The sequence below is a fragment of the Ammospiza caudacuta genome, chromosome 16 (genome assembly GCF_027887145.1).
Source record: "Ammospiza caudacuta isolate bAmmCau1 chromosome 16, bAmmCau1.pri, whole genome shotgun sequence".
NCBI classification, from domain to species: Eukaryota; Metazoa; Chordata; class Aves; order Passeriformes; family Passerellidae; genus Ammospiza; species Ammospiza caudacuta.
Genome location: NC_080608.1, coordinates 17,639,384 through 17,667,039, shown reverse-complemented (window position 1 = coordinate 17,667,039; position 27,656 = coordinate 17,639,384). Strand labels below are relative to the sequence as shown.

Genomic DNA, 27,656 nt, shown 5'->3' with positions numbered 1-27,656 from the left:
TCACACACAGCCCAGGACGGTGTCACACACAGCCCAGGACGGTGTCACACACATTCCAAGACAGTGTCACACACAGCACAGGGTGTCACACACAGCACAGGACAGTGTCACACACAGCACAGGACAGTGTCACACACAGCCCAGGACGGTGTCACACACATTCCAAGACAGTGTCACACACAGCACAGGGTGTCACACACAGCCCAGGACAGTGTCACACACATTCCAAGACAGTGTCACACTGCCCAGCACAGGCAGAGCCCGGGCAGCTCCCAGGCTGCAGAGGAACTAAAGCAAGCCTGGCCCCTGCTGGCCCCGGGACGGCTCCTGCTGCCCAAACACCACAAACTCTGCCTGAAGGGCTCCATCAGCACACCACAGACTCACTGCAAGAGCTGCTTCAAACATTAGCCACTAATGAGTCAACAATTACAGAATTCTGCGTTAATTATTAAAATTTTACACCTAAAAACAAATCGAAAGAAATGCTTCTCCTTTTTTTTTTCTTTTTCCAACAGTACTTTTATTTATTTATTTTAAAGCAGGTGATTATTTTTTCTTCTGCTCCAGAGCCTTGATTCACTTCCTGCAGGTGTCCTGCTGCTTCTTGGGGGAGATTTCTCTAATGCAGGAAGACATTTGCCAGAAAACATCTGTTGGAGAAGGATATTGAACACCGAAGCTGCAGTCAGAGGGTTATTTTGGATAACAGGAGGATGTTGTTCACACAGCACAGGATGTCTAAGGGCTTGTGAAGTGTCTCAGCACACAATGATGTGACTCCAGCAAAATGCTCAGCAATCTGTGTGTATTTTACAGGCTAACACCAGGACTGTGTCCATTACTGCACACACGGCTGGAATAGTGAACTCCAGCTTTTCACCAGATTCATTTCACCAGGTTGTATTTTCTGGTGTGCACTCTTTATTCCCCTCCTAATTTTCTAAAAATTATCCCTGATCTGAAATAACAACAATCCCTCACTGCGCCCTTTGCATCATGCCCTGAAGAGGAAATCTCAGCTAAGGACAATAATACACTAAAAATCCAAGTCTTTTGTGGTTTCTTCACTCAGAATTAAGGATTAAAGATTTATTTTCAGGGGAAGTATCACAGTTGAAATATTTATGAATTATTCTGGACATTTTTCTCAGCATATCTGACAGTGCTTTTTGAAAACACTCTAAAATGACACATAAATAATAATTTAAACACTCTATAGCTCCACAAGCAAGGAGTGAAGCCAGGTCTCCAAAAATGTAATTTCAAATTTCAAACACAGGAAAAGTCTATGCAAAAAGAAACCACAGAGTTCCTTTAGGAAATAAAAAATAAAGTTTTGGTAAAGGAGCAAAATTTTTTAAAAAATTGTTCTGTCAGACAAAATGCAGAGATAAAGCTGACTTCAAATGCTCACATTCTGTGACCATAAACTGGGGGAAATGAAGGCTCTGGTGACTCAGCAGGAATCTGGGAGGACATTACAGATCCTGGAGGAGGTCACAAACCAGAACTTTGTTAAACAGAACTGAAACACGTAAAGAAATTGGCTGAACTATTTTTACACACTATCACCAGAGGAAAGCACTGCACAAAGGCTGTTCTGTGCTGCAGGTTCCCCTCACAGCCTGGAAACGAAGCAGAATCGTGGGCAATTTGCAGTTTCTAATAAAAGGGAAGCACATTTGGAAACCCAAGGCTCGGTTTTCAAATCTCAACAATTTAATGACCCCCAATTTAAGGCTGGGGCTGGTTTGGTTTCTTTGACTGTCCCAGCTGCAATTGCCTCTCTGGGGAAATGGAGCGTTATTATGATATTTCTAAAGGGAGCATCGTGTTGCATTCCCCAGCTGGGAAGCAACCTATTCCAGGACTTCCTTCCCCTCGGGGAGGGACAGTTAATGCCAGGCCATTATCTGCTGTGAGCAGGAAATTATGCTACAAGGCTCCAGCTACTTAAGCCTCCTCCTTTAAAGCCCCATTAAGGCAGCCAGCCTGAGGTTCTGCACTGAGCAGAACACTCCCAGGCACTCAGGTTTTTGCAGGATGCTCAGGGAGGGCAGCTCACGTGTGTGGGAGGGTCTGAGGAGAGCAAAGGTGTGCAAGGCTGCCATTTCCTCAGGAGCCTGGCAGCAATTTCAAACAGCAGAATTCAGACAATTTGCTCGTTCTGGGACAAAAGCCAAAGGCACTGGCATACCCCTCTAACAACATTTTGTGACCTCTCCTCGGGGTTGGGACACACCACGTGTTTCAGGCATGTGATTTATTCTCAAAGCCACATTTGCCAAACACTCAGCAGTACCAAGGGGCAGGGGTTCTGTTCTCACAGTATCTAGTCAGGGAATCAAAGGAATATCCAATTCCTCACAGCAAAAACTCAGGGACAAATGTCCAGTGTTGCTCTGCCTCCCATCAGGTCAGTCTGGGCTCTGCAGACCCAGGGGCTGGGTAGGGGGTACCAAGAAACAACTGTTCCCTGCTTCCTTGAGTTCTAAAAATATTCAAGCAATGGAAAGTGTAGCCTAGAAAAGTCACTAAATAGAGTTAAAATCAAAGCAGAACAAATTCAGGAAAGCAGAAAATTTACCTTTAGTAAATAAAGAGAACTCTGGTTCTGGGAAGAGTGGAAAATGTATCTGGCATCTTCCTAACCTTTGCATAATTAATAAATCCTCTGAGAAACAGCAGAAAACCTGCAGGGGAGAGACACATTTGTCCAGTTAACAGAGGTGTTGCCTCTTCAAGGAGAGGGAGCAGCTGAACTCCCTGTCAGCACTACAGAGGGACCTCACCACTGGGATGCACAGCAGCTGATCACACACAGTAATTCTTTTTGGTAGCAATAACACCTCATCTTTCCATTTCAGGTAACTTCAAAAACAAATTTTCCTTGGGCAATCACAGAACTTTTGAATCCAAACATGATCCAGTCACTCCCAAAGCAGGAAAAAGAAAATAAAATGAGGGAGGGAACAATCCACCCCTCTATTTAAGATGCAAGAGCAGACACAATATCAGTAACAAGCATTATTCTCTTCATAACTTCTGGATGATGTCAGGATGCTGCCACCAAGAACTGGCAGGACAGTTTTTACATGTGCCTTTAAAACCTGAATGTGCTCAGTCAGAGTATGAGGGTCACACTTCATCTGGACAGCCACACACAGATATTTAACAGCCAGGAATGCTCACAAAATCCTACCTGGCTTTACAGTTTTTAAGCATCTTTCCCCCCACAGCCACTCACCTAGTACAAGGAAGACCCACCAAAGCCAGTACTGGCCATCGAAGTAACCAGGAAAATAGGTGGAGAACTGAAAAACAGCAAAAAATTACAGTTTAGAGCACATGGAAGTTTGTGAACCAAAATCTATCCCCACCAATTTTAGCAGTAACCAGACAGGGCTGCACACAAGAGATCTCATGGGATGCTGCATTTCACCAGCTGCAGCAATGAGTTACCTCCACAAACTGTTATTTATAGTTTTTCTGCACCAGCTCCAACAATGGGAATGGGACAGATTCAACACCCAGCTATGAATTCTGCCCGTCAGTGGGGCACAAGGGCACTGCTGGGCAAATATGCCTGTTTTAAATCATGTCCTGGATGCCCATAAAGCACAGCTGCAGGATCTGAAAGGGCAGAGCAGGCTTGCAGCAGTGCAGCACATTCATTACTGTCATGTTGGATGGTGGAGCAGCTGGGAAAGAAATCCCACATCTGTGGAGCCCACTGACAAGATTCCCAGTTGGGAAAATTACTGCTATTAAATGAATGGCACCAACACTATGAGAGCACTGAAGTTCACAGGTTCAGTATAAATACATTATAATTCCTCTGGGTTTGTTCTATTCAAACTTAAAAGCTAACAAAAGATAAACTTGTTACTGATGTTTAAATCAAATCCACAAATAATGTCACCTCCTTCCGTCACACCTCTTAATCCAGCAAACAGTCCTTAACACCTCTGAACCAAGATGACCACAAAAACTGTCAGAAAAGTGAAGAGATGCTGCATTTACAAATGAGAATTCCCAGCCCCAAAAGACACGCTAGGAAGTGACAGCTCTGACATGAATGCTCTCTACTTCTACTTACAGCCAGTGAGCTGCTTGCTTGAAATTCAACTTTCAGCCTGGAATATCATCATTTCACAGGCTCCAAATAATGATTTCCTGATGGAAATATTTTCTCTCCCAATCCCTCAGAAAAATATAAGAGCCAAAAACCCTGGAGCAGGATGTCAGCTGCTCCTGGTCCTGCTGCTGTGCCGCAGGGAGGCTGCACCAGAGGGCACCCACGGCCTTCTCCAGTGCTGCTCCAACCCTCACTCCTCCCACAGCCCTGTTTCCCTCTCCTCAGCAGCTATCCTGCATTTTAGAGAATTTCCTTCTTTCCACAGGAGAGCCAGGGCACAGCAGAGGCTGAAGGCAGGGCTGGCTTTGCCTGGGTTCATGTTTTCCCAGGATCAGAGTGTTGCTGCTGCTCAGCACAAACCACACTCTGTCAGACACAGAATGAACCCCAGAATCCCACAGGGGTTGGGCTGGGAAGGATCCTACAGCTCCTCTCTTTTGCCACAGACAGGGACACCTTCCACTATCCCAGGAATCCCTGTCCAGCTTAAACCTGGACACTTCCAGGGATGGAGCATCCCCAAAGCTTATCTGGGTGTGCAATCTTTCTTTTCTTTTACTACAGTTGTAATTCCAGCACATAAACAGGATACAATTATGAAAAAGCCCTGTTCTTAGTAAGTAGCTCAAAAATAATTTCATTATTTTAAAAATCTCCTAACTTCAGTATGAGATAAAAACCTGCTGGGAAAAAAGAGTATCAGTGTCTGTGTACGTGGTTTTGCACCACACAACTCACCCTGACAATAAGGATCCACTTAATAAGAGACAGACCAAAGCCAGAAATGGCCCCATATCGTCCTGCAGCTGAAGTAGTCAGACAGAAAGACAGGAAAAATCCAATCCAGTTGAAGAGGAATGCCACTGAGAAAGCAGGAGAAAAGCAGCAGGTCAAGACACCACTATATACCAAGGGAAAAAACCATAAACCACTTGCACTGAGGTTTTTCCTGGTGCTACATAAACATAGATGTGACCCAAACTATTCTGGGTCACTGCTTGAAGAAAAGTTCATTCCATCAGGTACTTACTGAAGAAAGTCAGCATGAAAATGCCATCATTTCCTATCCTCAGCTGGTCAGTGTCATCAAAGTCATCCCGTGTCACAAAGTCATCATCCTGCAATGCAGAGGGAGGCAGCACATGGGGGATTTAGGTCAGTCCAGTCCACACAGCAACCCCACTTCTGGGTGTGACTCTTCAAAAAAAGGGCTGGAATCCTAAATACCAAAAGGCTACAAATGGAGGCACTAGAAAATTCCTGTTTCTCATCCTGAAATGGTGCAGAGCATGAAATGTTATCTATATAATAGGAAATGTATCTTTATTTTTAACACAGTCAAGATCCAGCATGTTCTTGTTCTCATTGTGAAGAATTCTTCAACTCATCAAAAAATTATCATCTCAGCAAGGAATTTGGCTTCTGTGAAGAAGTGTAATGAGCAGGGGACTTCTAATGCTAGCAGGGGTGGAAAGAATGGCTGAACAAGAGATAATGTTGAAAAAAACGAAAAGAAATAATTCTGACAGAATGGTTTTATCGTCCTTGTATCAGCTACACTGACCTCCAAAAAAGTCAACTAAGTAAACAGCAGGAGTATCAAGGGTAGATATGCCAAACAGCTGAAGAATTAATCCTAAATCTTTTTTTAAAAATGAAAAAAACCAACAAAAACCCCAGTGTCAGAGCACAGGGATACAGCACAGTCCCTCTGTCAGCTTGCCAAGCTAATCTGGCTAGCACATGCTGGCATTACTGAGATGTCTGACATCATCACAGTGCTCAAAGGAAAATGAAAAAAAAATTTAAAAAAATAGCCACAGGACTCTCAGAAGTGTGGAATATCACCACCCCAGAAAGCTTCAAAAACACAAATTTTCAGAGTCATGACACACGATGGGCAGGAGCTAAAGCTGAACTGGCAGCCAGCAGGGCAGGGACAGGGACAGGGCCACTCACCCTGCCAGGAACCAGGGGAATGGTGGCCTCAGCCTTGCTCCTCTCGGCCTCGTCGTAGCTGGGCAGAGTGGTGGCCACGTTGTAGGACGGCGGCTTCGGGAACCCTGACTCATCCTTGTAGTCAAAGTAAGCTGCACAAAACACAGAGAGAGCTCAGCACTTCCTCAGGAACACCCTGCTGGGAACCAGCAGTGCTCCAGTGACTTCCAGCGAGCCCCATTCCCCACCCTCCCACCCAGGCCAGCCCCCTGCCATCCCAAAGCAGAGAGGGAAAAGCACAGGAGCACCTTCTCTGAGAGCCAGCAACCCAGAGAACATCACTGAACATGTCTGGCTGTACTTCTGCTTAAAACAACACCACATGCTGTGCCTCCGCTGACTTGGATACTCAGAAACAGTCACGTTTCCAGATCCAAGTGGTTATTAAAGTTATTAGTGACAGGACAGGAGGATGAGTCAAAGGCCCATCCAAGTGCTTAGTTATTGGAAAGTGCAGGGAAAGTGAATTCTTTAAACCCTTTTAAGTAACGAATCCTTTAAGGAAGGGGCACAGCATCATCCAAATGCCAGATAATGAGAGGGGAACCACAAATCCTCCCAGCACTTTGATTTTTAACTGTCTCCAATTTACTGAGAACACTGTGAACTGTAACTTGAACACCCCTTGATGGGATGACATCAGACGAGCGCAGCCAAATTGCATCTCCTAAACCACAAGAACCCACAGGCTGTGTGGATCAATCCTGGCCCTTGCAGCTCAGGAAGGTGCTGCAGAGGCAGCTGTGGATGAGGAGAGCAGTCAGTGGCAGCAGAGCAATGCCAGCCCTTCCCCAGGTGACAGTACCTGTGTTGTCTGCAGAAATGCTGCTGTAGGGCGGAGGGGCGTCGTTCACCACCGGCACGGCCTCGCCCGGCTCCTCTTCATTCTGCAGCTGAACAGAACCACACACCAGGGCTCAGGGGTGTCTCAGTGCTCTGACACCACCCCTGCAGCTTTAACTGCACACTACACACTCTTCTGGAAGCACCATGGGACACGGAGCAGCTGCTCAGCCTCCCTTTGCAGCGTTCCCACTTGAAATGATCAATCTTCCATCTCAGTTTTAAAGTTGTTTTTAATCCTCTCATCACACACCTGGACTCCAGCAAAGCACAGCACACAGCTTTCCAGTACCTTTCCATTTCCCTGGCGCTTCCTCAGCTCACATTGCTTAGTTGCATCTGTTTTAGTCAAAGAAATACAGTGAGATACCCAACAAAAGGCTCCATTGCTGCCTGTGGCTTTGCTAAGGAAGGGTTTTTTCCATGGATACACTACATAATGATGCACAAAAGTACAAATGTTGCCATTTCCCTTCAACCTTTCACACTGCATGACTGAAAAGGAGCTGGTTTATTTTGTGCACTGTGCTTCCCACAGGCTCTGTATAAATAACCAGGAGCTATCACAGCTCCAGCATCACCCGCACGAGGCAGGTGTGCCGTGGCAGCTTTGATCAGGGGAGCTGCAGCACCAGGCCAGAAAGGAGGTTACAGCTCCCATCTCATGTTTCCCTTCCTTCCATTTCTCATCACCTCAGCAGCAAAAGCACTGAGGTTTGCTGCAGAATAACTCACCTCAAACAAGCACCTCCAGACTGAAGCACTGGGCTGAGCAGGAGGCACTGCCCTGGTTTGAGATCACCTCTAAGCAATGTCTCCTCCAGCTCTCCCTCCTGCAAACCCACACTCCTGAAGCCATCTGGGATATTTTGCTTTCTTTGTAGAGACATGCTGCCATTCTCCTTGAGCATTTAACACAGGGGTGGGGGCGTAGGGGGATGTTCTTATCTTATTTGTATCAGGGGAAAATAAATCAGCTCCCACTTCTAAATGCAGATCTTGGATATCCAAGTGTTCTGTGCTTTGGAGTTTTATTCCTTTTGCTGCTTAACATCACAGATCACAGAATGGTTTGGGTTGGGCCATCCCTTAAAGCCCATCTCACTCCACCCCCTGCCATGGGCAGGAACACCTTCCATGATCCCAGGCTAATCTAAGCCCCAGTGTGCAACCTGGCCTTGGGCACTGCCAGGGATCCAGGGGCAGCCAGAGCTGCTCTGTGCCAGTGGAAGTCTATAATAACCTATATTCTGCTCCAGATCACACAACATCCACACCCTCTGTGAAAGCCTTGACTGTGCTTAGCAGATGACCATGAGTGGTTCTGCCTGCAGGTCCAAGGAGTCAGCTGAGAGGGGGAAAAGGGAGGAAATTACACTGGAAAGCACCAGAACAAAATCAGGAGCACTGTCTGCCAGTCCAGGTGCAGCAGAACAGCACAGCACCACAGCCATGCACTCCAGTTCCACATCAGCTGCAGCTCACTCTGCTCCCCAGGAACGTTTTCTAAACAGAAGAGGTGGGGGAGAAGAAAAGGGTGCTTGGGTGAGCCCCAAGCTTTGTGGATAAGCAGTCCTCACATGACAACACTGAACCATTTCCTTGAAGAAGGAGGAATCACTGATCCGGATGAAGATTTAATCCGAGTTCCAGGGAGCAGCTCCCAGCACAGCTGTCAGCAGGACACAGCCCAGATGTGAAGCACAGCAAACAGTCCCAGGGTGTGAGGCCCTGGGGTGGAGGCGGCAGGACCTGCCTCACCTGGGCTTTACTGAGCCCCAGGGCACTGAGCAGGGACAGGAGGAGCTGCAGCAACTCCCACCTTTGTCCTCCCAAAGCCTTTCCAAGAAACAAACATTTTATAAACCCCACAGAGCTCAGCATTAGAAATAAATGCAAACTAAATTGAGAAGCAATTGCTTATTCAAATATGCTTTAATTTTTTAGAAAAACACAGCATTACTCCAGAAATCCCAAACCACCCTGCACAGAGCACAAGGGACAATGGATGGGACAAGAAAACACAGAGCCAAAATGCTTGATTCAATCTCTGCCCAGAGAGCTGCCCCTGGATCCGTGGACAGGGCAGGGGTAAAAAAATATTAAAAATATGATCTTTAAAGTCATCCCACCCCAAACCATTCTGTGATTCCATGATTCCCCCAGCTCTGTAGTTTATGAATTCTCAGAAAATGCTCCACCATGCTTATTGTCAGTCTATCCATGAAAATATGAAAACTCAGCACTTCTTTTCTCCCTCTGCCGGTGCAGGACCTGGTGTATTGACAGGAGGAAAGGCTCTGTCACAGCTGGGACACTCTGGATTCCACCTGCCCTTTGTTACCTGATCTCCAGGTGAGGGGGTGGCAGAAATTCAACCCCTCACGCCTGTAAGAAAGGAGGCAGGTACAGCCTGAGAGCTCAGTCACCAGGGAGGGGGAAGGAAAGCACCACATGTGACAACACTGGAAGAAATGAAACAAAAGAGGACACAGATATTGAGTGGAATATTAACTCCTACCACTGGTTCTTCTTCCAATAGTAAAAAGAAATACGTGTTCTTCCACCAATGTCACGTGGGAGAAAGAAGCTGAATTCACTGCTGCCTTCCAACACCCCAATTCAGGTAATGGATAATGACACAAAAAATGCAGCTACTTTCTGAAGTTGGGCTCGAGGCTGTAGGAGGTTAGTTATAGAAAACATATTTTTCTTCTAATGGACAAGGTACACAAATGCCTTCCAGCCTTTTTAATGATTCCAGGCATCTAAAATTCAGCTAAGTGCCTATTAGCAGAGCAGGGAGGGTTCCTGTGACAGGAAGAATGACTCATCAGGCCTGGCCTGGCCCCGGCTCCCACCTGCCCTGCACAGCGCCAGGTACGGACTCCCAGAGAACTCCCCCGAGGCCCCAGAACCCAGGGAGCCTGCTGAAAACCAGGCTCTGACTTCAGTCTGCTCTGCTGAGGCTCTGAGATAATTCCTTCCTAGATTCACTGATGGATTTTAGCTTTTCAGGCAAGGTTCTGGTATTCGTGGCATAAAGAAATAAGACAGTCTTTACAGCCATGCATGCACTTATTGAAACAACAGCTTGGCTGGGATTTTTTCACCAGACTGCTAAACCAACAGAAAGTTAACTGACAGAACACCCAGGGATAATTATTTTCCAAAAGACCCATCATCAGAAGCCTGGCACTGAGCAGGACATCACCTCTGGTTGCCACTTGCCCTAACTGAGACCTGTCCCATGTAAATACATAGCACAGCAACATAAAGTTGAAATCTTCCAAGCTGTTTGGAAATGCTTCCATGTAAACTTGGAAAAAAAAGCATTTCCAATAAATATACTGGTTCATTCTTCCAAATTTCCTAAACTCAGCATATGGGCTGCTCACATAGTTTTGAATCTTTATTTTTTAACTCCCCTTTGCCAAGTTCTGAGGCTGCATGTAAATATTCTTTACACCAAATGAGCATCACTACACTAAACCAGCATTACTACAAGCTTAGCCTTAGCAATAGATCACATATCATTACATATCTTCAGCCTTTTGGAAGTAAATTAAAGTCACTGCCAACTCTGAAAAGGAGTTATTTTTACTGACTTTTGCTTTACTTAATTAAACACACCCTGATTTAAAATCCTGCCTTTTGCTCAATGTTGTTGCAAATTTCTGCAACTTAACATCAGCTTATTAATCAGCAGGAATAATGATAAGCTAGCAGACAAGCCAGCCCACTCCCTTCAGCCCTCTCCCTGATGAGCAAATAACTGTTTTCTCCTGCAGGCTCTCCCAGCCCATTTCCTGGAGCAGGGACAGCCCTGAGTGTCTGGCCCAGCCCCTGCAGTGGCACAGGTGTGCTGAGCACCTCTAAGGTGGCACATGTGGCACCTGTGCCAAGCCAGCCCTCCCTGGGGAGATGCTGATGCTCCTGCCCCAGCCCCAGCCCTGGGCACAGCCCAGCCCCAGGAGTGAGCTCCTGCCTGTGCCAAACCCAGAATTTCCCCATGGAAAGGGTGCTCAGGCCTTGGCAGGGGCTGCCCAGGGGGACTGGAGTGCCCATCCCTGCAGGTGGCACCTGGAGGTGGCACTGAGGGCTCTGGGCTGGGGACAGGCTGGGGATGGGGCACAGCTGGGACTCAGTTTCTCCAAACAGTGACTTTGAGATTGTGAGACTCCTCCCTTTTAACAAGGACTGAGAACTGTGCCCCCTCCCCAAAGGCACCTGGAGCTCCCTGGCACACAGAGGGCACACAGAGCAGGAGCCAGCAGCAGCATCCACCTCGGGGGGTGATGGCAATGATTTCATGAGTCACCAAAAGGCAAAAACACAAACCAAAACCTATTTTATGTCCATAAAATACAACCTGGGCTCATGAGGGTGCTGTCCTCTGACTCACTGCAGCCAAGGGCCTGACACCACAGAAATGCTCCTCAATCCTGGGAAACAAGCTGGTCTAATTCCCTCATTTCTGTTCAAACAGGGAGTTAGACTGGTCTGGACAGACTGGAAACACTTGGGCCAGCACAAACCTGTCCCACACACTGGCCTCAGACTTGAGAGATCAAGGTCTCAGTATGGAAAAATTAGGTTTTAATCTTGGATAGTTGTAATTAAATTTCCCACACTTAAAGCATAAAGCCTTCTCATAATATTTAGAATCAGATTAATATTTTTCTGGACATTAGGGTATTTTGGTAAGACTTCTAAGCATTTTAAAATATCATGTTTTTAAAATGGTCATATGAAGAAGGTCAAGTATCTTCCATGGAAAAAAAATCCCATTGTGCCACCATGGATCAAATTTGGATATCTCAAAACAGGCAGGAGCAGAATGATTGGACAGTCCTTAATACTGAATTCTGCTCACTCGTCCCCATGACAAAGGATCAGAATTCACACACATACAGAACTTTGGATCCTTGCATTCTCTATGGTCACTTCTAAGTCATGATGCCAAACCCACAGAAGAAGGTTGCTCATCTCCTGGGAGCGCTGAACAACCCAAAGCCCTCAGGGGCTGTTCCTACAGTTGCTTCCCAATGGGGCTACTGAGCCCCACTCCATTTTAGTCATGAGAGAGAAGGTACTAAAAAAGCCCAACTCAGAGCTCCACACCATCCTGATGCCTGAGATAATATTGTATTTCAAAGTTTGCATGCAAAGCTATTTTCTCCTGCTACACAAGCTGTGAGATGACACTGGACTGCTGCTGTTTCCCTGCCTTTCCCACATCCTTTGATTTTTAGGGACAGAATGTATTTAAATTCCATAAAAACTTTTGCACACAGAATCACTAAACCCTTGCAAAGCTACCTGACAGGTACTGCTGCCTGCAGAGGTGGATGTTTCAGAGGAAAATAATCAGATTTTAGTCACCTCAGCACAGCCGAGGCTGGACACGGGGCAGCTTCAGCACAACCTCAGAGCAGAGGCTGCACAATTTTACTCTGCAGTTTTTCTAATTTTACTGGGTTTATGTCAGTGGCATCTCCTATTCTGCTTACAAATAAAATATATAAATAAATATGCAAACAACCTACCCTGCAACTTTTCTTAGCATTCTTATCTTTAGCCAGCACATCTTGCACACTGCAAGGACTTCACTGAGGAAACAGTCACTGACATTTCTGATTCTAACTGCTGACATGAAAAGATTTGGGATGTTCTCATTTTTTAGTTTCAAGCTGTGTGCCCATTTCAGCTGCAGAATTAAACACAAGCTCAAGGTACACACAAGGCAGCAACTGATATCTGCCTTCCTGTTCCACTCCAGCCTCTCCAGATATTAAAGAAGCATTGTAGTCCTTCATGGATTTAAACTCTATTCCCATTCTATTTCCAGCAACGTATTTCTTCTACAGTTTTCACAGAACAAAAAACAAACAAATGGAAAAATCTTTCTTGGTTATTTTTCCCATTGACACCTCCCTTCATGGAATGATTCATGATCCATGTAAACCTTCAACAAGTGGAACAGGAAGACACAGCACTTAAAAAGGAATACATCTTCATTATTTAACACTCCCACCATTTCCTAGGTGGGTTTACATTACTCATACACCTCACATGTATTTTCGAATGCTCCAAGTACAAAGCATGCCTGGAAAACACAGAGTGTAAATAAACCTGTTAAAGCTGGGCTATTTTTTCCAGAATGGAGGGTAATTTCTATCCCAAGGATGAAATACAGTTCTGCCAACTGAACTCTCAAGCCAGGGTTATGCTGGGAAGGCTTTAAGCCCACTAATCCCAACAACATCCCTGTATAACTTTCCCAAAGGCAGATTGAAATGACAACAGCCTCTCAGTGTCCCTTTTTGGGGACACAGCAGTGCCCGGAATAACAGCACCAGGGCGAGCTGCAGCTCTCTCTCCTTCTTCCCAAACCTCTCCATTCCCACCTCCACAAGCACAGCCCCAGCACCTGGCCTGCAGAGGAGGATCCAAATCCAGCAGTCTCAGCCTGTCCCAGCCCTGCTGTCCATGAAGGGCTGGGGAGGCTGAAATCCCTTCTCCAGAGCTTCAGTTTTATCCTACATGGAGCTGCACCTCCTCAGTACTGAGCTCAGACTCGCAGTGCCCAGAGGCACCACTGCAAGCTACTTTTTATCAGATTGTCTCCTTCCTGAACAAAGGAAGTTGGCATTGGAAAATCAATCAGTGCACGCCCCTTGCACAGTGCCCGCGATGGGGAACAGACACGGCTGGGAGTCTGCAGGGAACAAAGAGGCTGCTGATGGAGCACAGCCCACATCCCCACCTTCCCACATCCCACCTGCAAGGCTGAGAAGGGCTGGGAGAGGAGAGGAAACACACAGGTCTCAAACTGGGGTAGCGAGTTCTGTTGTGCTCAGATCATGGTCACTAACCCTCACCTTTTTTTCCTAAAAATACAGACACTTGAGGAATCCTACAAATATTGTACAGGTTCCACAGTGCCCACATCTCAGAGCTGCTCCCACATACACATGGAATACATCAGGAACCCATCCCAGAGTGAGGGTTACGTCCCTGGCACACTTGGACAGTCAATCCACATTTACCAGTACAGGAACCACCTACCTGCATAACCAAATCCATTAATGCATTACCCCATAACCAAAAAGATCAAGCTTTAAAAATTCCTCCACTGACTCATAATCCAATAATTTAAAGGATTAAATGAGCTTGTTGTGAATTTCTCCAGGCTACCTCCACTGACTGGGTCCTGTATTCACTCTAGCCCTTGCAGTTATCACTTCACTAGCAGCCTCTCTTGGCACATGGTACATTCATTATTGTACATTCCCACACACAATAAGTTTCAAAATATGGGGGGGAAATTGACACATTCAATGCTACAGAGACTCTCCCACTCTCTCATCCTCTCTATCTAAATCCTGAGTGCATCTCCACAGCTTGCAGGGTTTTGAAGCAACACAAGCATTAGGAGCCAGTTCAGTGATAACACACTTCACAATGGGAACACCTGGGTTCTGGCAGAGGGCAAGGAAAGAGGAGCAATTTCTAAACAGCTGCACAAAAGTAAATACATTTACATGTGAGAATCTGCCTCTCACTCCAGTTAAACCAGTGGCTCCACAGGCCTCCATTATGTGCTTGTCTTTAGCAGTGCAAATCCTCTGGCACAGCCTGGCTCCCTAATCTCTGCAGGGCTCCGAGATGAGTCGGCCCTGGCTCTGCCCGAGGTGTGAGCAGACACAGCACTGAGCAGGCAAACCACAGCTTTACACACCCCTCTGGGAGAAACCAGGAGTGTGTGCATCAGCCAGGAAACACCACAGCGGGCAGCGGGGTCCTTCAGGGATTGTGCCACCCATCCCCACTGCTCTGGGTGATGGGACACGCTGCGCATCCCTGGGGAAAAGGCATTTGTGAAGACACTTGTTGGGGTCAACGCCACCAGCAGGACTCTGCCAGGAAAGGCGATTAGTGCAGAGACCTGGCTATCGGTCCCTAGCAGGTCCCAGAACAACACAGAGACATTTGTCATTGTAAGTGAGCACATCAGTTTAGCACTGAACAAAAGGAAAAAAAGCCCAGGTTTTGCTTAACTTCTCCATTTCCAGTATGTAAAAACACGGAGACCTGCAGCTGTCAGACGAGACAAGTACTCCATCCCATGGGAGGGTGTATCTCGAACTCAGCCGAGCAGGAGCCTACCCACGCCGGGAATGCTACCCAGGAAAAGTCACAACACAGCGATTCCTTGGGAGAGCCCGGGTTCAGCAGGAGCGAGCTGTCTGCCGTTTTGAGGGATTTCTCCATTGCTCTAAGTAAAGAATTCTCCATGTCTGATGTCGGAAAAGCGCCTGCCAGAACTGGGTCACACCGGGGGGCCCAGCCGACACCCGGCCCTTTCCGTGGGGCCGCTAGTGCAGACAAACGGGAGGCAGGAAAAGAACGACCCGAATTCCCCAGGGAGCTCTGCAAGGCCAGCCCCTGGCCTAAAGGGACTCCACACGTAAAAGATGGAAGAAAACTAACGGTGACCTCGGGACGCTGCGGAACGAGACCGTTCCCTGGCGGGGGGGTCGCTGCCGTGGGGGGAAATGAGCGGCGGGGTCGGCGCCCTGCGCCAAGGTCGCCCCGGGACTGGGCAAACCCCGGCCCCGGCACTGGGCAAACACCCGGCCCCAGGACAGAGCAAACACCGGCCCCGGGACCGGGCAAACCTCGGGCCCGGGCACACCCAGCCCCGGCCGGCGGGGAGCGGCTCCGCTGCCGAGCCCGGCCTGACCCCCCGGGGACCCGCGGCCTCCGCCCCGGGCGCTGCCGCCAGCACAGGCCCCGCTCCCGGCCCCGCCGCCCCGGGAGCCGCCCGGCCCGGCCCCGCCGCCCCTCACCTGCTGGTAGCGGCCGGTGCTGGGCTCGGCGGCCGCGGCCGCCATGGCGCTGCGGGGTCGGTGCGGGCGCTGCGCAGGCGGAGGCGGCGGCGGCCCGGTCGCTGCTCGCTGCGGGCTCCGCTCGCTCCCGCCCTCCCCGTCACGCTCGGCCGCGCCGCCTCCCGCCCCGCCCGCCGCCGGAGCCGCCCCGGGCCGCGAGCGGCGCTCCTGGAACGGCCGCGGAATCACAGAAACACCGGGGCTGGGAAAGACCCGCAACAGCAGCGAGTGCAGGCTGTGCCCGATGCCCACCCTGTCCCCAGCCCGGAGCACCGAGTGCCACCTCCAGCCCTTCCTTGGGCACTCCAGGGATGGGGATCCAAACCTCCCTGGGCAGTTCCAGGGCCTGAGCCCCCTTTCTATGGGGAAATTCCTGCTGTGCCTACCCTGAGCCTGCCCTGACCCAGCCTGAGGCAGTTCCCTCTCATCCTGGATGCCCACCTGGCTGTCCCCTCCTGTCAGGAGCTGTGCAGAGCCACAAGGGCCCCCCTGAGCCTCCTCTGCTCCAGGCTGAGCCCCTTCCCAGCTCCCTCAGGAATTCTCCAGCCCTTTTCCCAGCTCCATTCCCTTCTCTGGACATGCTCCAGCCCTTCAATGTCTCTCTCACTATGAGGGGCCCAGAACTGGACACAGCACTCACGGTGTCACCTCAGCAGTGCCAGCACAGGGGACAGTCCCTGTCCTGCTCCTGCTGCCCACGCTATTGCTGAGACAGCCCAGGTGCCATTGGCCTCTTGCCCTCCTGGGCACACGCTGGTTCCTGTTCAGCTGCTGTCAAGCAGCACCCACAGGTCCTTCTCTGCTGGGCTGGTTCCCAACCAGGGCAACTCCAGTGGAGCTGGAGAGTGACCCAAGCCAACCCGGAGCCAGCCCGGCTCTGTGTGGGGACCCGGTGTGCCACTGCCTGCGGGAATGCTGAGAGCCAGCAGCGTGTCCCTGACACCACTGCAGCTGCAGGAGTGACCCCACAAACTCTGTGCACTACACATAATGTAGATTGTGAACTAAAGTATAATTTTCAGAGTGGAAGCTGCCATGGGATGTGTTAGTAAAACCTAGGGAGTCAGGAAATTGATGTAAAGCCATGCTGCCTCAGCAGGGACACACACCAGAGCCAGCATTGAGGAACCAGCCCTGTGTGAGCCACGCTGACCAAGCCTGGGTCACACCCCAGCCATCCCTGTCCCGCCACATGGGCAGGGAACAGGGCAGCTGCACCAAACACAAGGTGTTGGCCATCAGCTCTTTCATATCCACAGGGAGCAGATGGTGTTGAGCTCCTTCCTTCCAAAAGGAGCACATGTAGGTAACCACGCAGTGAGACAAGTTGGTTTATTCTGAATTCTTCAGTGTTACATTGGCCAAAACACTTCTCAGCTTGTGTAACATTTGTTTTCTACATGCGCGGTTCAGCTCTAGTCAGGCTTGCAGAAAATTACCCACATCAATCCCTAAGGTGGATGAGATTTAAATATATCAGCTTTAGGATGAGGAAGGCTGAATCAGCCCCGCTGGGATTCCAAACTGCAAATTCAGAGAGTTGCAAGCATTGAAGCCCGAGGACATGGTTTTGAACTGCACACTCAGTCATAAATACAGGCCTCAGTGTTCATTATTCCCTACCATAATCAGCCTGGATGCTTTTCTCCCCGTATTTTGCTTTTGAGGGGTAGGGAGTTCATCGATGTCTTAGTGAGATGAATGAACATCCCAGTTCTCGTGCCAAAGGAGAGGCAGGAACCGTGAAGGATTTTAGCGATGAATAACCTCAAAGAGTGACTCCTGAGAAATGCTGGAGACACAAGGACAAGGCAGGGTTCTTGCAACACAGATGCCTTTGAAGGAGCTGGAACAAGAGCTGCAGGCACTGACAGAGTCTGGTTTCACCTTTCCACAAGACTCTCGATTTGCAGTGAGAATTTCCCTGCAGTGAGGAGCTGTCCTGATGACATGCACGGATTTACTTGCTGCTGAGGTGGGATTACACCCCTAAGTAAGGCTATAGCAGCAGTGTAATTAGCTGCACAGTGATTGACTTGGACAACACAGAGATTAAAATAAGATGCAACCTGTGCATGTCCTCAGAGAAGATGCTGGAACGTATCCTGGAGAAATGGTGAAACCATTTGTGTCAAAGCCATTTTGGGGCCAGTGGAGGCAAATCACAGGCTAATTAGTCCACCTAGTCTGAGCATGACAGACTCGAGAGGGGTAAGGGCAATTCCTTCCAGCTTCTCTCCCTGTATTTATTTTTATTTTCTAAGGTGGGGAAGGTCAGTAGAAAGATGATGCTGTGGTTACAGCACATGACTGGTTCTGCTTTCATTTCCCAAGTGGTTTGAGGCAAATCACTTCATGCCTCTGTGTTTTTTGTCTTTTTCCCCAGTACAAAATGTCTTTTCTCACGAGAGACACTTGAAGCTTGAAGTCATTGATTTTAGTGACTTCCGTACGGGATGTGCTGTGAAAGTATTTGAAAGCAATTGAAAGTATGACAAGTAGTGGAGTGAGTCCTCTGAAATCTTGGAGCTCTACATGTGTTCCTTTAATTATTGTGTACAACTAAGCAATAAAGGGAGCACATTTAATCTGCACTTTGTAATAAATATTGAACACTAAAAGCTAAATAATAAACCTCAAAAGCAGGGCGTGTAAGCTAGACTAGTAAGAACTCAGCAGGACATTAAAGCTAGATCTTTCTTCTAACCTTTTAGTGCTAAATTACCCAATTAAAAAAAAAATCAAAATTGAGGAAGCGAAGGGAGCCGACCCATCTTAATTGATCAGCATCGAACTCTGATTTATTGATCCAGCATGCACACTTTTATAATCGTGTTAATTAAGTTCATACATATTGCAAAACCCGAGCTCATTATTGGCTACAGATTACACACCAACCCCTCCTCTTGTTTTCAATACCTGTGGTTTCTTATTGAGACCAAAACTTGTTTTTCTCATCCTGTTATTAACTGTTCTCAAGGCCTCCATGTTTGTCACTCTGCTTTCCCATCACTATCCAAGGACAAGGTATTTACTTGTTATTAAAAAATAAGCCTGAGAACTTTGCTGTTTACAGGAACGTGTCTGAGAACTTTGCTGTTTACAGCTGCCTTTTACTTTTCAATCAGCTGTATATTTTCATGGCCTTTTTTCCTTCAAGCCATGTCTGAGCAAAATTCTCCAACACAAAATGTTCACATGACAGAAACATTTTGTCATCAATTCGAAAGTACTCCTGTGTCCCTGAAGGCAGAGACACTCCATGTGCAAGAATTGGAATCACAGGGTTTGAGTATCCATAGATGTCATTTCCCACTGTGGAATAACATCCTGAATTAGAATTATATAATTAAGCTGGAGAGATTTGTTAAGGATTAATAAATGCTGTCTAACAGATACTCCTCCCCAAAATATCACTTGGCCACAAAGACTTTTTGTGCTTGCGATCATCTTGTGTCTGAATCATCTTCGATCTTTTTGCCCAAAAAAGCCAAACTGTGGCTGGCCCATCCCTGGAAGTGTCTAAGGCTGGGTTGGATCGGGCTTGGAGCCACCTGGGATGGTGGAATGCTCATGGCAGGGGGTGAAACTGGACAATCTTAAGGTCCCTTCCCACCCAAACCATTCCGTGGCTCTGCAACAGCCCCTGCCCAGGGCAGCTGCCCCACTGCCTCGGAAGCAGCAGGTCCTGCAGGTGTGGGCTCCCTCGGGGTTCTGGACAGCAGGCAGCTGCAGTTTTGGTGTTTGTCACAACAACAAAAGCCACTGGGTCACACGGGGTCTGCTGGAACACGGGGTCTGCTGAGGAGAGCCCCAGCGAGCGCAGCCACACGTCCCACAGCCGGGTGGGAGCAGTGCCTTGTTCACCGGTGTGGAAAACTATGGCCCCATAAGGCACGAGTATTGTGAGGAGGAGGAATGGAAACAACAGTGCCATTGAATTGGAAGAATTTCCCAATGGGAGCTCTCTTCCACTGAAACCCAGCAGCAGAACTGCGGGGCAGATATGGAGGATGCAGTGAGTTGTGCAGGATGGTGCATGGGGCAAGCAGAGCTGAGCTCCAAATTGCCTCCACACAGCGCAGCCAGCTCAGCCCAGCCTGACTTCAGGGCCCCACTCACTGATTTCACCAATGCCCTTTGTGGCTCTGTTGTTTCTTCATCCTACTGGAGAAATCACAATTAACCAACAGTTAATTTAACCTTGCTATCCAGATTAAATCCCTTACTGCTCAGGCTGGCAGTTTTGAACCTGGTGAGGAATGAGGTCCTGACAGCTTTGTCATGGCAACATCACCTGCAAAATGGAAAGGGACTGGCATGGGTGCTCTCCAGAGCTGCCTGTTCATGCATTGCCCTACCCATAGGCTTGTTGTGACCCCAAAAGTATCCTAATTAAGATTTGGGTGCTGTTGGGAGAGCTAAGATGTGAGTGGGGCTTGCAGGAAAGAGCAGCTCCCCTCCAGATCTATTTCTCCTTTTCTTATAAATTGGGGTCAGAAGGTAAATGGAACATGCTGGAACAGGAAAGAGGTGGCTGATGGTGGATATTAAAAAGACTCTTTAATTACAGGATTTGGAGAGAGGATTCTTCATGGAGATAATTTTTTAATTGTTGCTGTTTCAGGAAAAGAATCCCAGTGCTCCCAAGCAGCTCCCAATAGCAAAAGCCCTGGTCTCTGAGCACTGCTGACTGTGATCCCTTCAAGGTGGGGCAAAAGCAAATGCTGGGTTTCTAAGAGCTCCCCATTAAACTCCAGCTTCTCCTGAAGAGAAGTGTTTGTTTCCTTCCATCTGCTGCTTTTGCAAGGAAGGAAAATCAGCCTGTTCAGACACCAGGAAGTTTTTCAGCATGGGAACAGCTCGCTGTAAATGCAGGAACAATAACGGGCAGAAATTATCATACCTAAAAATACCCAGCCTGCGAGTCACACGCACAGCCCAGCCTGGAGAAGCTCGGGGTGGAAGGAGCTGAGGATCCACAGGATGTGCTGGGTGTGGGCAGCGCGGGGGCACCTGCCCGGCTCCGCTGAGCTTTTGCTTTCACCAAAACATGTCTGGCTTTTACGGGGAACTGTCGGCTCCTCCTGCATCTCTGTGCACTGCAGCTGTCCAAGCCACTGGCAGGGGAGGTGAAAGCCACACCGGAGCAGTCAGAGCCCTCCAACACTCGGATTTCACGGACCCCATCCCCACAAGGGCGCTGTGTGAGCAGCTGGGGGGCTGCAAGGCCGGCACCAAAGGCAGCAGCGCTCCACTTGTCCCAGGAGAGCCGGGGCAGATGAGGTGGAGCAGGGGATGAGGTGATGCTGTCCCAGGCCGCTCTGAGGGCAGACAAAGCCCACAACCCGCAGGTCACCCCGGCTGTGCCCTAGAGCTCACCGCCGTGGTGTCCCTGCCATCAATTCCTATGCGGGCTGTGCCTCCAGAATTTGCCTTTCCGAAATTTGCGAGCTCTGGCCGCGTTTCCAGGGTAACCGAGCAGCCGCTGAGGGCTCTGTGGGGAGCGGCGGTGCCGGGGCTCTCTCCCTGCCCAGCCCTGCAGCAGCTTTGGCTTTGCACACCAGAATCCGCAGTTGTGCCACAGCAGGGGTGATGTGGGAGCTCCCAGGTGTGTGTGCAGGGCAGCTGTGCGCTCACCTTGGTGCCGGCACATCCTGGATGAGGACTGAAGCAGCTCCAGCATGGGAAGGGTCCAGACCTCAGCCGGGTCCCCGTCCCCTCACAGGCCCCGGTCAGCCTCGGTCCTGTGCCTCTGAACCCTCCGCTGCCGTGATTGCTGCCAGAACTCGGGGAACCCATGGCTCTGCCGCACCGAAATGGCCCCGATGGCACAAGCGAAGAGCTGTGTCCCTCCAAGCCAGAGCCCAGGCTGCCCTGCCCTGCGGGAGAGCCGGGAATGCCGCTGCTGCCAGCTCCTCACCCAACACGGCCACCGAGAGATCTGCCCGTGGGCTCACACTGCTATGGAAACACCTGCCCATGGAATTTATTTGGTCTCTGTGGCCTAAAACTCTTCCCGTGTGTGCCCACAGCCCGCCACACCCATCATCACCACGGGCAACCCAAGGGCTCTCCAGGATGAGACAATACCGGGAGCACTGGTTCTAGCCAGGGCATTTAAATTATTAAAATGAAAAGTAACTGCATGGGCTGGATCCCAGCAAAGCAATTTGTAGCTCATTCTTCCTTCTGATGAAATTGAATGTCGGTCTAACTTTGAAGTAAGAGCTTTGTATCCCAACAATGAACTAAGCCTGTGCAAGGAGAGGTCAGGTGCATTTTCATGAGAGCTTGAACTCCGGAGCAACAGCAGGAAGGTGTTTTGGGGATACCTCTGTGCCAGGAGCAAGGACAGGCAGATCGTGGTCTCTCCATCTCCCAGAACGACCCCAACCTGCCCCAAAGTGAGTCCCTACAGAACAGTTCAAGTGTGACAACAGCTCGTTTTGGTGGGACAAGGCTGGGAGCTTGGCTCTAGGTCTGAAAAGCTGAAGGACAGAGCCGGGTGGATCCCTGCTGTGATGGTGACACTCCAGCATAACCACACCAAGATATTTACGGTCGTTTTAACGTATCTGGAGGAAGCATTGCCTCCCACAGCTTTGCCTGGACGGCAGGCAGGGCGGTGACACTCACCGAGCACCGCCCGGCAGCCGCTGCTCCCGGGGCGCCCCGTTCGGCTGCTCCGCTCCGGCCCTGCCCGGTTCCTCCCGGGGGCTGGGCCCGGCGCTCCCCGCCCTCCGCGGAAGTGATCCCGGGCAGGGCGAGCCGGGAGGAAGCGGAGGCTGCGGGCAGGGCTGATCGGCACAGGGGCGCTGATCCCGGGCAGGGCGAGCCGGAGGAAGCGGAGGCTGCGGGCACGGCTGATCCGCACGGGCGGCGGCGGTGATCCGGGAGGCGGCGGCGATCCCCGGCGGAGGCAGCGGCGGTCCCGGACGGCCTCACCATGAAGCTCATCATCCTGGAGAATTACTCTCAGGCCAGCGAGTGGGCGGCCAAGTACATCCGCAACCGCATCGTGCAGTTCGGGCCCGGCCCCGGGCGCTTCTTCACGCTGGGGCTGCCCACAGGTGGGTGCCGGGGGGCGGCCGGGCCGGGGCCCAGCGCGGGCCCTGCCCCGGCTGAGGCGGCCGCTCCCCGCAGGCAGCACCCCCCTGGGCTGCTACAGCAAGCTGGTGGAGTACTGCCGCAACGGGGACCTCTCCTTCAAGTACGTGAAGACCTTCAACATGGACGAGTACGTGGGTGAGTGCCGCAGCCACCTGTCCTGTCGCCCTTGTCCCTGCCCATAGGGAGCTGCTGGGCCCTTACCCCGGCAGAGCCTGGGGTGCCCGAAATCCACCTGTGCAGGTAAGGGGGACAACATTCACAGAGTTACAGCATCAGCATTCACAGAGTTACAGCATCAGTTAGGATGGAAAAGAGCTCTGAGATATCAGGTCCAGCCTGTGACCCCACACCACGGTGTCAGCTGAACCATGGCTCTGAGTGCCACATCCATTCTTTCCTTAAACACCTCCAGGGAATTAGTGAAGGGGGACAATTAGTGAAGGGGAAAACCTCTGGAAAAAATTTGAAATTTTTCAATAGGTTTGGAAACGTATGGACAAACTGGATGCTGGTGTTGCCCAGTATTGCACACACAGTTACAGACACTGCTGTGTGTTAGCTGCCCTCAGGCACTGAGCGGGCAAGAACAGCTTATCACTGCAGGCTCAGCATGCAGCTTTGCCTTCCACCTTTGCTCGGGGGTCATAAAGGTCCCTTACAAAGACCAGTGTGTCCCCTGAGTGCCTTCAGGTATCTCCTGCTGAGACAGCAAAGGACTGCCATTGCTGAAGTCATGGTGAAACAGTCTCCTCAGAAGAAATAGATCCAAAGGTGAAAAACATACAAGCTAAATATTTGCTAATGATAATTTTATCCTGGTCAAGAGGGTTTTTTTTCTGTGAATAACTCCAGTCAAGCAGCATTAGGGAATAAGCAGTCCAGTGTGGCTTTACAGCATTCAAGGTGGGTAAATATGCAATAATTATATAATAATTATTATTTCCCAGGCTTCTACACAGTTTTTAAATAATTCTTACAAATATGAAATGGGAAAAGGGCTGAAAAGGTACTGACAGATGAGGCACAGCACACACCTGCATTTTGAACATCTATTGTATATTAATATGGGCATGTGTCTTACAGGAGCTGATTTTAATTCTGGTATTTAGGGAAATAGAAACAACTCTGAAAGCTGAAGGTGTGACAAAGGACAGAGAGAGCAGTGCTCTGTCACGAAGCCACTGCAGGCTGTGGAAGGGCTTTGTTATGGGTGATACTGTTCCAGTTGGCCTCAGTCCTGTGTGTTCTGTTACCAGGCCTCCCGAGGGATCACCCAGAAAGTTACCATTCCTTCATGTGGAATAACTTCTTCAAGCACATTGACATCTCACCAGAAAACGTCCACATCTTGGATGGAAACGCCCCTGATCTCCAGGCAGAGTGTGATGCATTTGAGGAGAAAATCAAAGCAGCTGGCGGCATCGAGCTCTTTGTTGGAGGTGAGAACCCGAGAGGAGCAGCCTCTAAACCCTATCCCAAACCTGTGTCTGTCCTCCCCAGCTCTCATTTATTGCCAGGATTGTTCACTTTCAGTGCATTTGCAGTGAAATCCACCCCACAGCCCATGGCCCTGGGCACTGCAGTGTCCTGGCAGCCTTGTCTCCCCACCTACCACTGCCAGCTTCGGGTCTTTAGTGCAGTCAGTGAATTGTTCAGGAAGTCTGGGAAGGGCTAGAACTGTACAAATGTGAGGTATTTATCAATTGTCAGTGGCAACAGGAAACTGCTGGAAGTAGCTTTTCCCACACAAGCTCTTCCCATCAGTTTGCCATAAGGTTCTGCCACCTCCTTTGTCTGTCATTGTCCCAGCGCAATCAGGGCATTGCCTGGTTGTTCCTAGCAGACACAAATCTGAGCTGGAGCACAGGAACTGCAGGGGTTTTTCTCAGCTCTGTGTTCCTGGGAGCACTGTCTGGGAGAGCTGCTGGCTCTGCTGCCACAGCTGACCCTGTGCTGTCACTGTCCCTGTCCAGGCATCGGCCCCGACGGTCACATCGCCTTCAACGAGCCGGGATCCAGTCTGGTGTCCAGGACACGAGTGAAGACCTTGGCCATGGACACCATCCTGGCCAATGCCAGGTTCTTTGATGGTGACCTCTCCAAAGTGCCCACCATGGCTCTGACAGTTGGAGTAGGCACTGTCATGGATGCCAGAGAGGTGAGGAAATAAGAAGTGGCTTCCTGCAGTTCCTCTGGAGCAGCCAAAAGTTATCCTGTTATGGAGCAGCCATGTGTCCTCTGGTGTAGGGTATTCCTGCCACAGAATACCTGATGCTCCTGTCCTCTGGCACCCTGCAACACCATGGAGAGGCTCTTGCTCCTTCTCTGCTGGCACTTGTGTTTGTGTAACCCTGCAGCAGCCCAGGAAGGTTTGGGAGGGTGTCTTTGGTTAGGAGTCTCACCTGGAGAGTAACTGGAGACTTAATGTCACACCAGCAGGTCATGAAACTGTGTGGAACCACTTTTACTGGAGTCTGTTCTTGACCTGCACTTGTGAAATCTCAGTGTCCAGGTGCCCAAAGGATCACTGCAGTGACCCAGCAGGCTGTGATTTCACTGAGAGCTGAAGCAGCCAGAGCAGCAGCAGCAGCACAGAGAAGTGGCGGTGGGGAGGGTGGCAGGGGTGTCCCCACTCTCAGCTTGGCAGGCTGTGGGTGGGCTCTCCCTGACTGCCCCTCTCTGTCTGGGGGTGCAGGTGATGATCCTGATCACGGGAGCCCACAAAGCCTTTGCTCTGTACAAAGCCATCGAGGATGGTGTGAACCACATGTGGACGGTGTCGGCCTTCCAGCAGCACCCCAACACCGTGTTCGTGTGCGACGAGGACGCCACGCTGGAGCTCAAAGTCAAAACAGTGAAGTACTTCAAAGGTGAATGTTTGACCAGGCCAGGCAGCTGCTCTGTTACACTTTTAGGAGCCACAAGCCATGCTTTGCAGAGGTGTTGCTGTATAAGTAACTCCCAAAGGAGTATATTCCTTAATGATATCACAGTAGTATGTGTGAAGGTAAATGCTTAATGCTTGGTGTGGGAGCAAAGGCACAAGGACAACAGTAATGCCTAATTCCATTAGCACCCAATGAAGGAGAACTTTCCTTTATTATGTCTATTTAAATTGCATTTTGACTCTCTCGATTAGGTTTAATGATGGTTCACAACAAGCTCGTGGAGCCCTTGTACAGCATGAAGGAGATGGGAGCAGAGAGAAGCCAGTCCAAGAAGCCATACAGTGATTAATGTGCTGGGGCAGTGCTGAACCAGCTGCTGAAAACAGCTGGGACAAAAGGGAATTGCTGCAGAAACTGATCTCATATTTGTTTTTAAATTAGCAGAATGATCATGTGGTTCCTTCTCTCAATTAAAGAGACAGATGCCAAACACCTGCCTTAATTAACCAAAGGAGGATGGCAGCCAGTGTTCTGTGTTCCACAAACTTCTGCCACCAACTCATTCTCTGAAGGAAATGAAGAATGAATTGTTTGATCTGTGAACTGGCTGTAATCACAGACTGCAGAACTGAAATGTGAGGATAAATGAAAGTACAATATTTCAGAAACAAGTGGGTGATAACTTTGGGGTGTATTCCTTGCAATTAGGACAAGTATCTCCTGTTATTCCTTCATCCTCCATGAAACACTTGCATTAGAATCCTGGAAAAGAGGATTGTCCAGCTGGAGAAGGGAAAGCTCAGAGCAGCAGCCACAGCCAGGAGAGGGCAGCAAGAAGATGGAGCCAGGGGGAAGAAGAGAAGGGACAGTGGGGTGGGAGTGGAGACACGATGCTCACGCTGGAGAGGATAAAACCCCACTCACTGTGGGAGCTGCCAAGCAGTGGGACAGCATCCCCATGGCTCTCTCTCCTTGGGAGGTTGCCAAGACCTGACTGGATAAAGCCCTGGCTGAGCCCTGCTCTGGGCCACATGTTGGACTTGAGACCCCTCAGCAGAAGAGGCTCCAGCAGCATCCCCCCCAGGGGGTCCAGGGTGCAGCTCAGGCACCTGAGGATGGCACTGTGTCAGGCCCAGGGATGATTTGCTATGCCTGGTGCTCTCTCTTCTTCAGAATTTTCAGTTTCTCTAAGGAGAAGCCAAACCAGCCCCAAAGGAAACACTCTGTTCCCACTGGCTTCAGCCTCTGTTTCATTACAGACACCTCACACAGGTGGACAACAGCCAAGACTCCTCCAATTCTGAAATGTGACTCCTGGGATTTCTGTCCAGTGCTCTCACACAAGGGGCAAGAAAACTGGGCAGCATTTATTTTCTTTATACAGAAGTTTTGTAAGTTGATCTGTAACGTAACTTTCTCCACTAAATGTCTTTAATTTTTTAAATGGTGACATTTGACTGTGTCTGGTGCTCGGTCTCAGTGTGCTGATGGTAGCAAAGCTGTCCTGGAGGCAGTTTGGTGGAAGAGCTATGCTGCTCCCCCCTTCCTTGCCCAGTGTTTCCTCAGAGGGAGCAGCAGGGCCCTCGGGTGGGAGGGCACTGTGCATGCACTAAATACCATGAACAGAATCCCTGCCAGCTCCAGGTGGGAGCTCTGGGCTGTCCCACCCCCAGGAGCACCTGGGCACACCTGTGCTGCCAAATCCATGCCACAAGGAAGACAAAGAGGGACACTGTGTTTATCATCTTAAAGTGAATTTAGTGCGTGTGAAAGGTGCAG

The 27,656-nt window shown here is 49.7% G+C and overlaps 2 protein-coding genes across 2 annotated transcripts; one reads left to right on the top strand and one right to left on the bottom strand.

Annotated features, from left to right (window-relative positions):
- Window positions 1–122: 122 nt before the first annotated feature.
- On the bottom strand, window positions 123–21,532 carry NDFIP1 (Nedd4 family interacting protein 1). The gene is made up of 10 exons (XM_058815148.1): window positions 21,517–21,532; window positions 19,653–19,755; window positions 15,838–16,129; window positions 6,945–7,032; window positions 6,101–6,231; window positions 5,172–5,259; window positions 4,880–5,004; window positions 3,251–3,317; window positions 2,591–2,696; window positions 123–653 (listed from the first exon to the last, which is right to left on the bottom strand). Exons 1-9 carry the CDS (start codon window positions 21,530–21,532, stop codon window positions 2,593–2,595), a joined length of 1,014 nt encoding a protein of 337 aa, XP_058671131.1. The 3' UTR covers window positions 123–653; window positions 2,591–2,592.
- Window positions 21,533–22,709: 1,177 nt separating this feature from the next.
- Window positions 22,710–27,291, top strand: GNPDA1 (glucosamine-6-phosphate deaminase 1). The gene is made up of 6 exons (XM_058815334.1): window positions 22,710–22,949; window positions 23,023–23,124; window positions 24,246–24,428; window positions 24,963–25,147; window positions 25,685–25,859; window positions 26,129–27,291. The coding sequence occupies exons 1-6, from the start codon at window positions 22,826–22,828 to the stop codon at window positions 26,224–26,226; spliced, it is 867 nt and encodes a 288-aa protein (XP_058671317.1). The 5' UTR covers window positions 22,710–22,825; the 3' UTR covers window positions 26,227–27,291.
- Window positions 27,292–27,656: the final 365 nt, after the last annotated feature.

Bases quoted from the DNA above. Each gene is read 5' to 3' on its own strand.
- NDFIP1 (XM_058815148.1), bottom strand. The intron at 7,033-15,837 runs GTGAGGGGCGGC...GGTTCTGTTCAG, and splicing joins GCACCGGCCGCTACCAGCAG to CTGCAGAATGAAGAGGAGCC. The intron at 5,005-5,171 runs GTAAGTACCTGA...CTGCTTTCTCAG, and splicing joins TTTCATGCTGACTTTCTTCA to TGGCATTCCTCTTCAACTGG.
- GNPDA1 (XM_058815334.1), top strand. From the start codon at position 22,826: ATGAAGCTCATCATCCTGGAGAATTACTCTCAGGCCAGCGAGTGGGCG. The intron at 23,125-24,245 runs GTGAGTGCCGCA...TTCTGTTACCAG, and splicing joins CAACATGGACGAGTACGTGG to GCCTCCCGAGGGATCACCCA. The intron at 25,148-25,684 runs GTGAGGAAATAA...CTGGGGGTGCAG, and splicing joins CTGTCATGGATGCCAGAGAG to GTGATGATCCTGATCACGGG.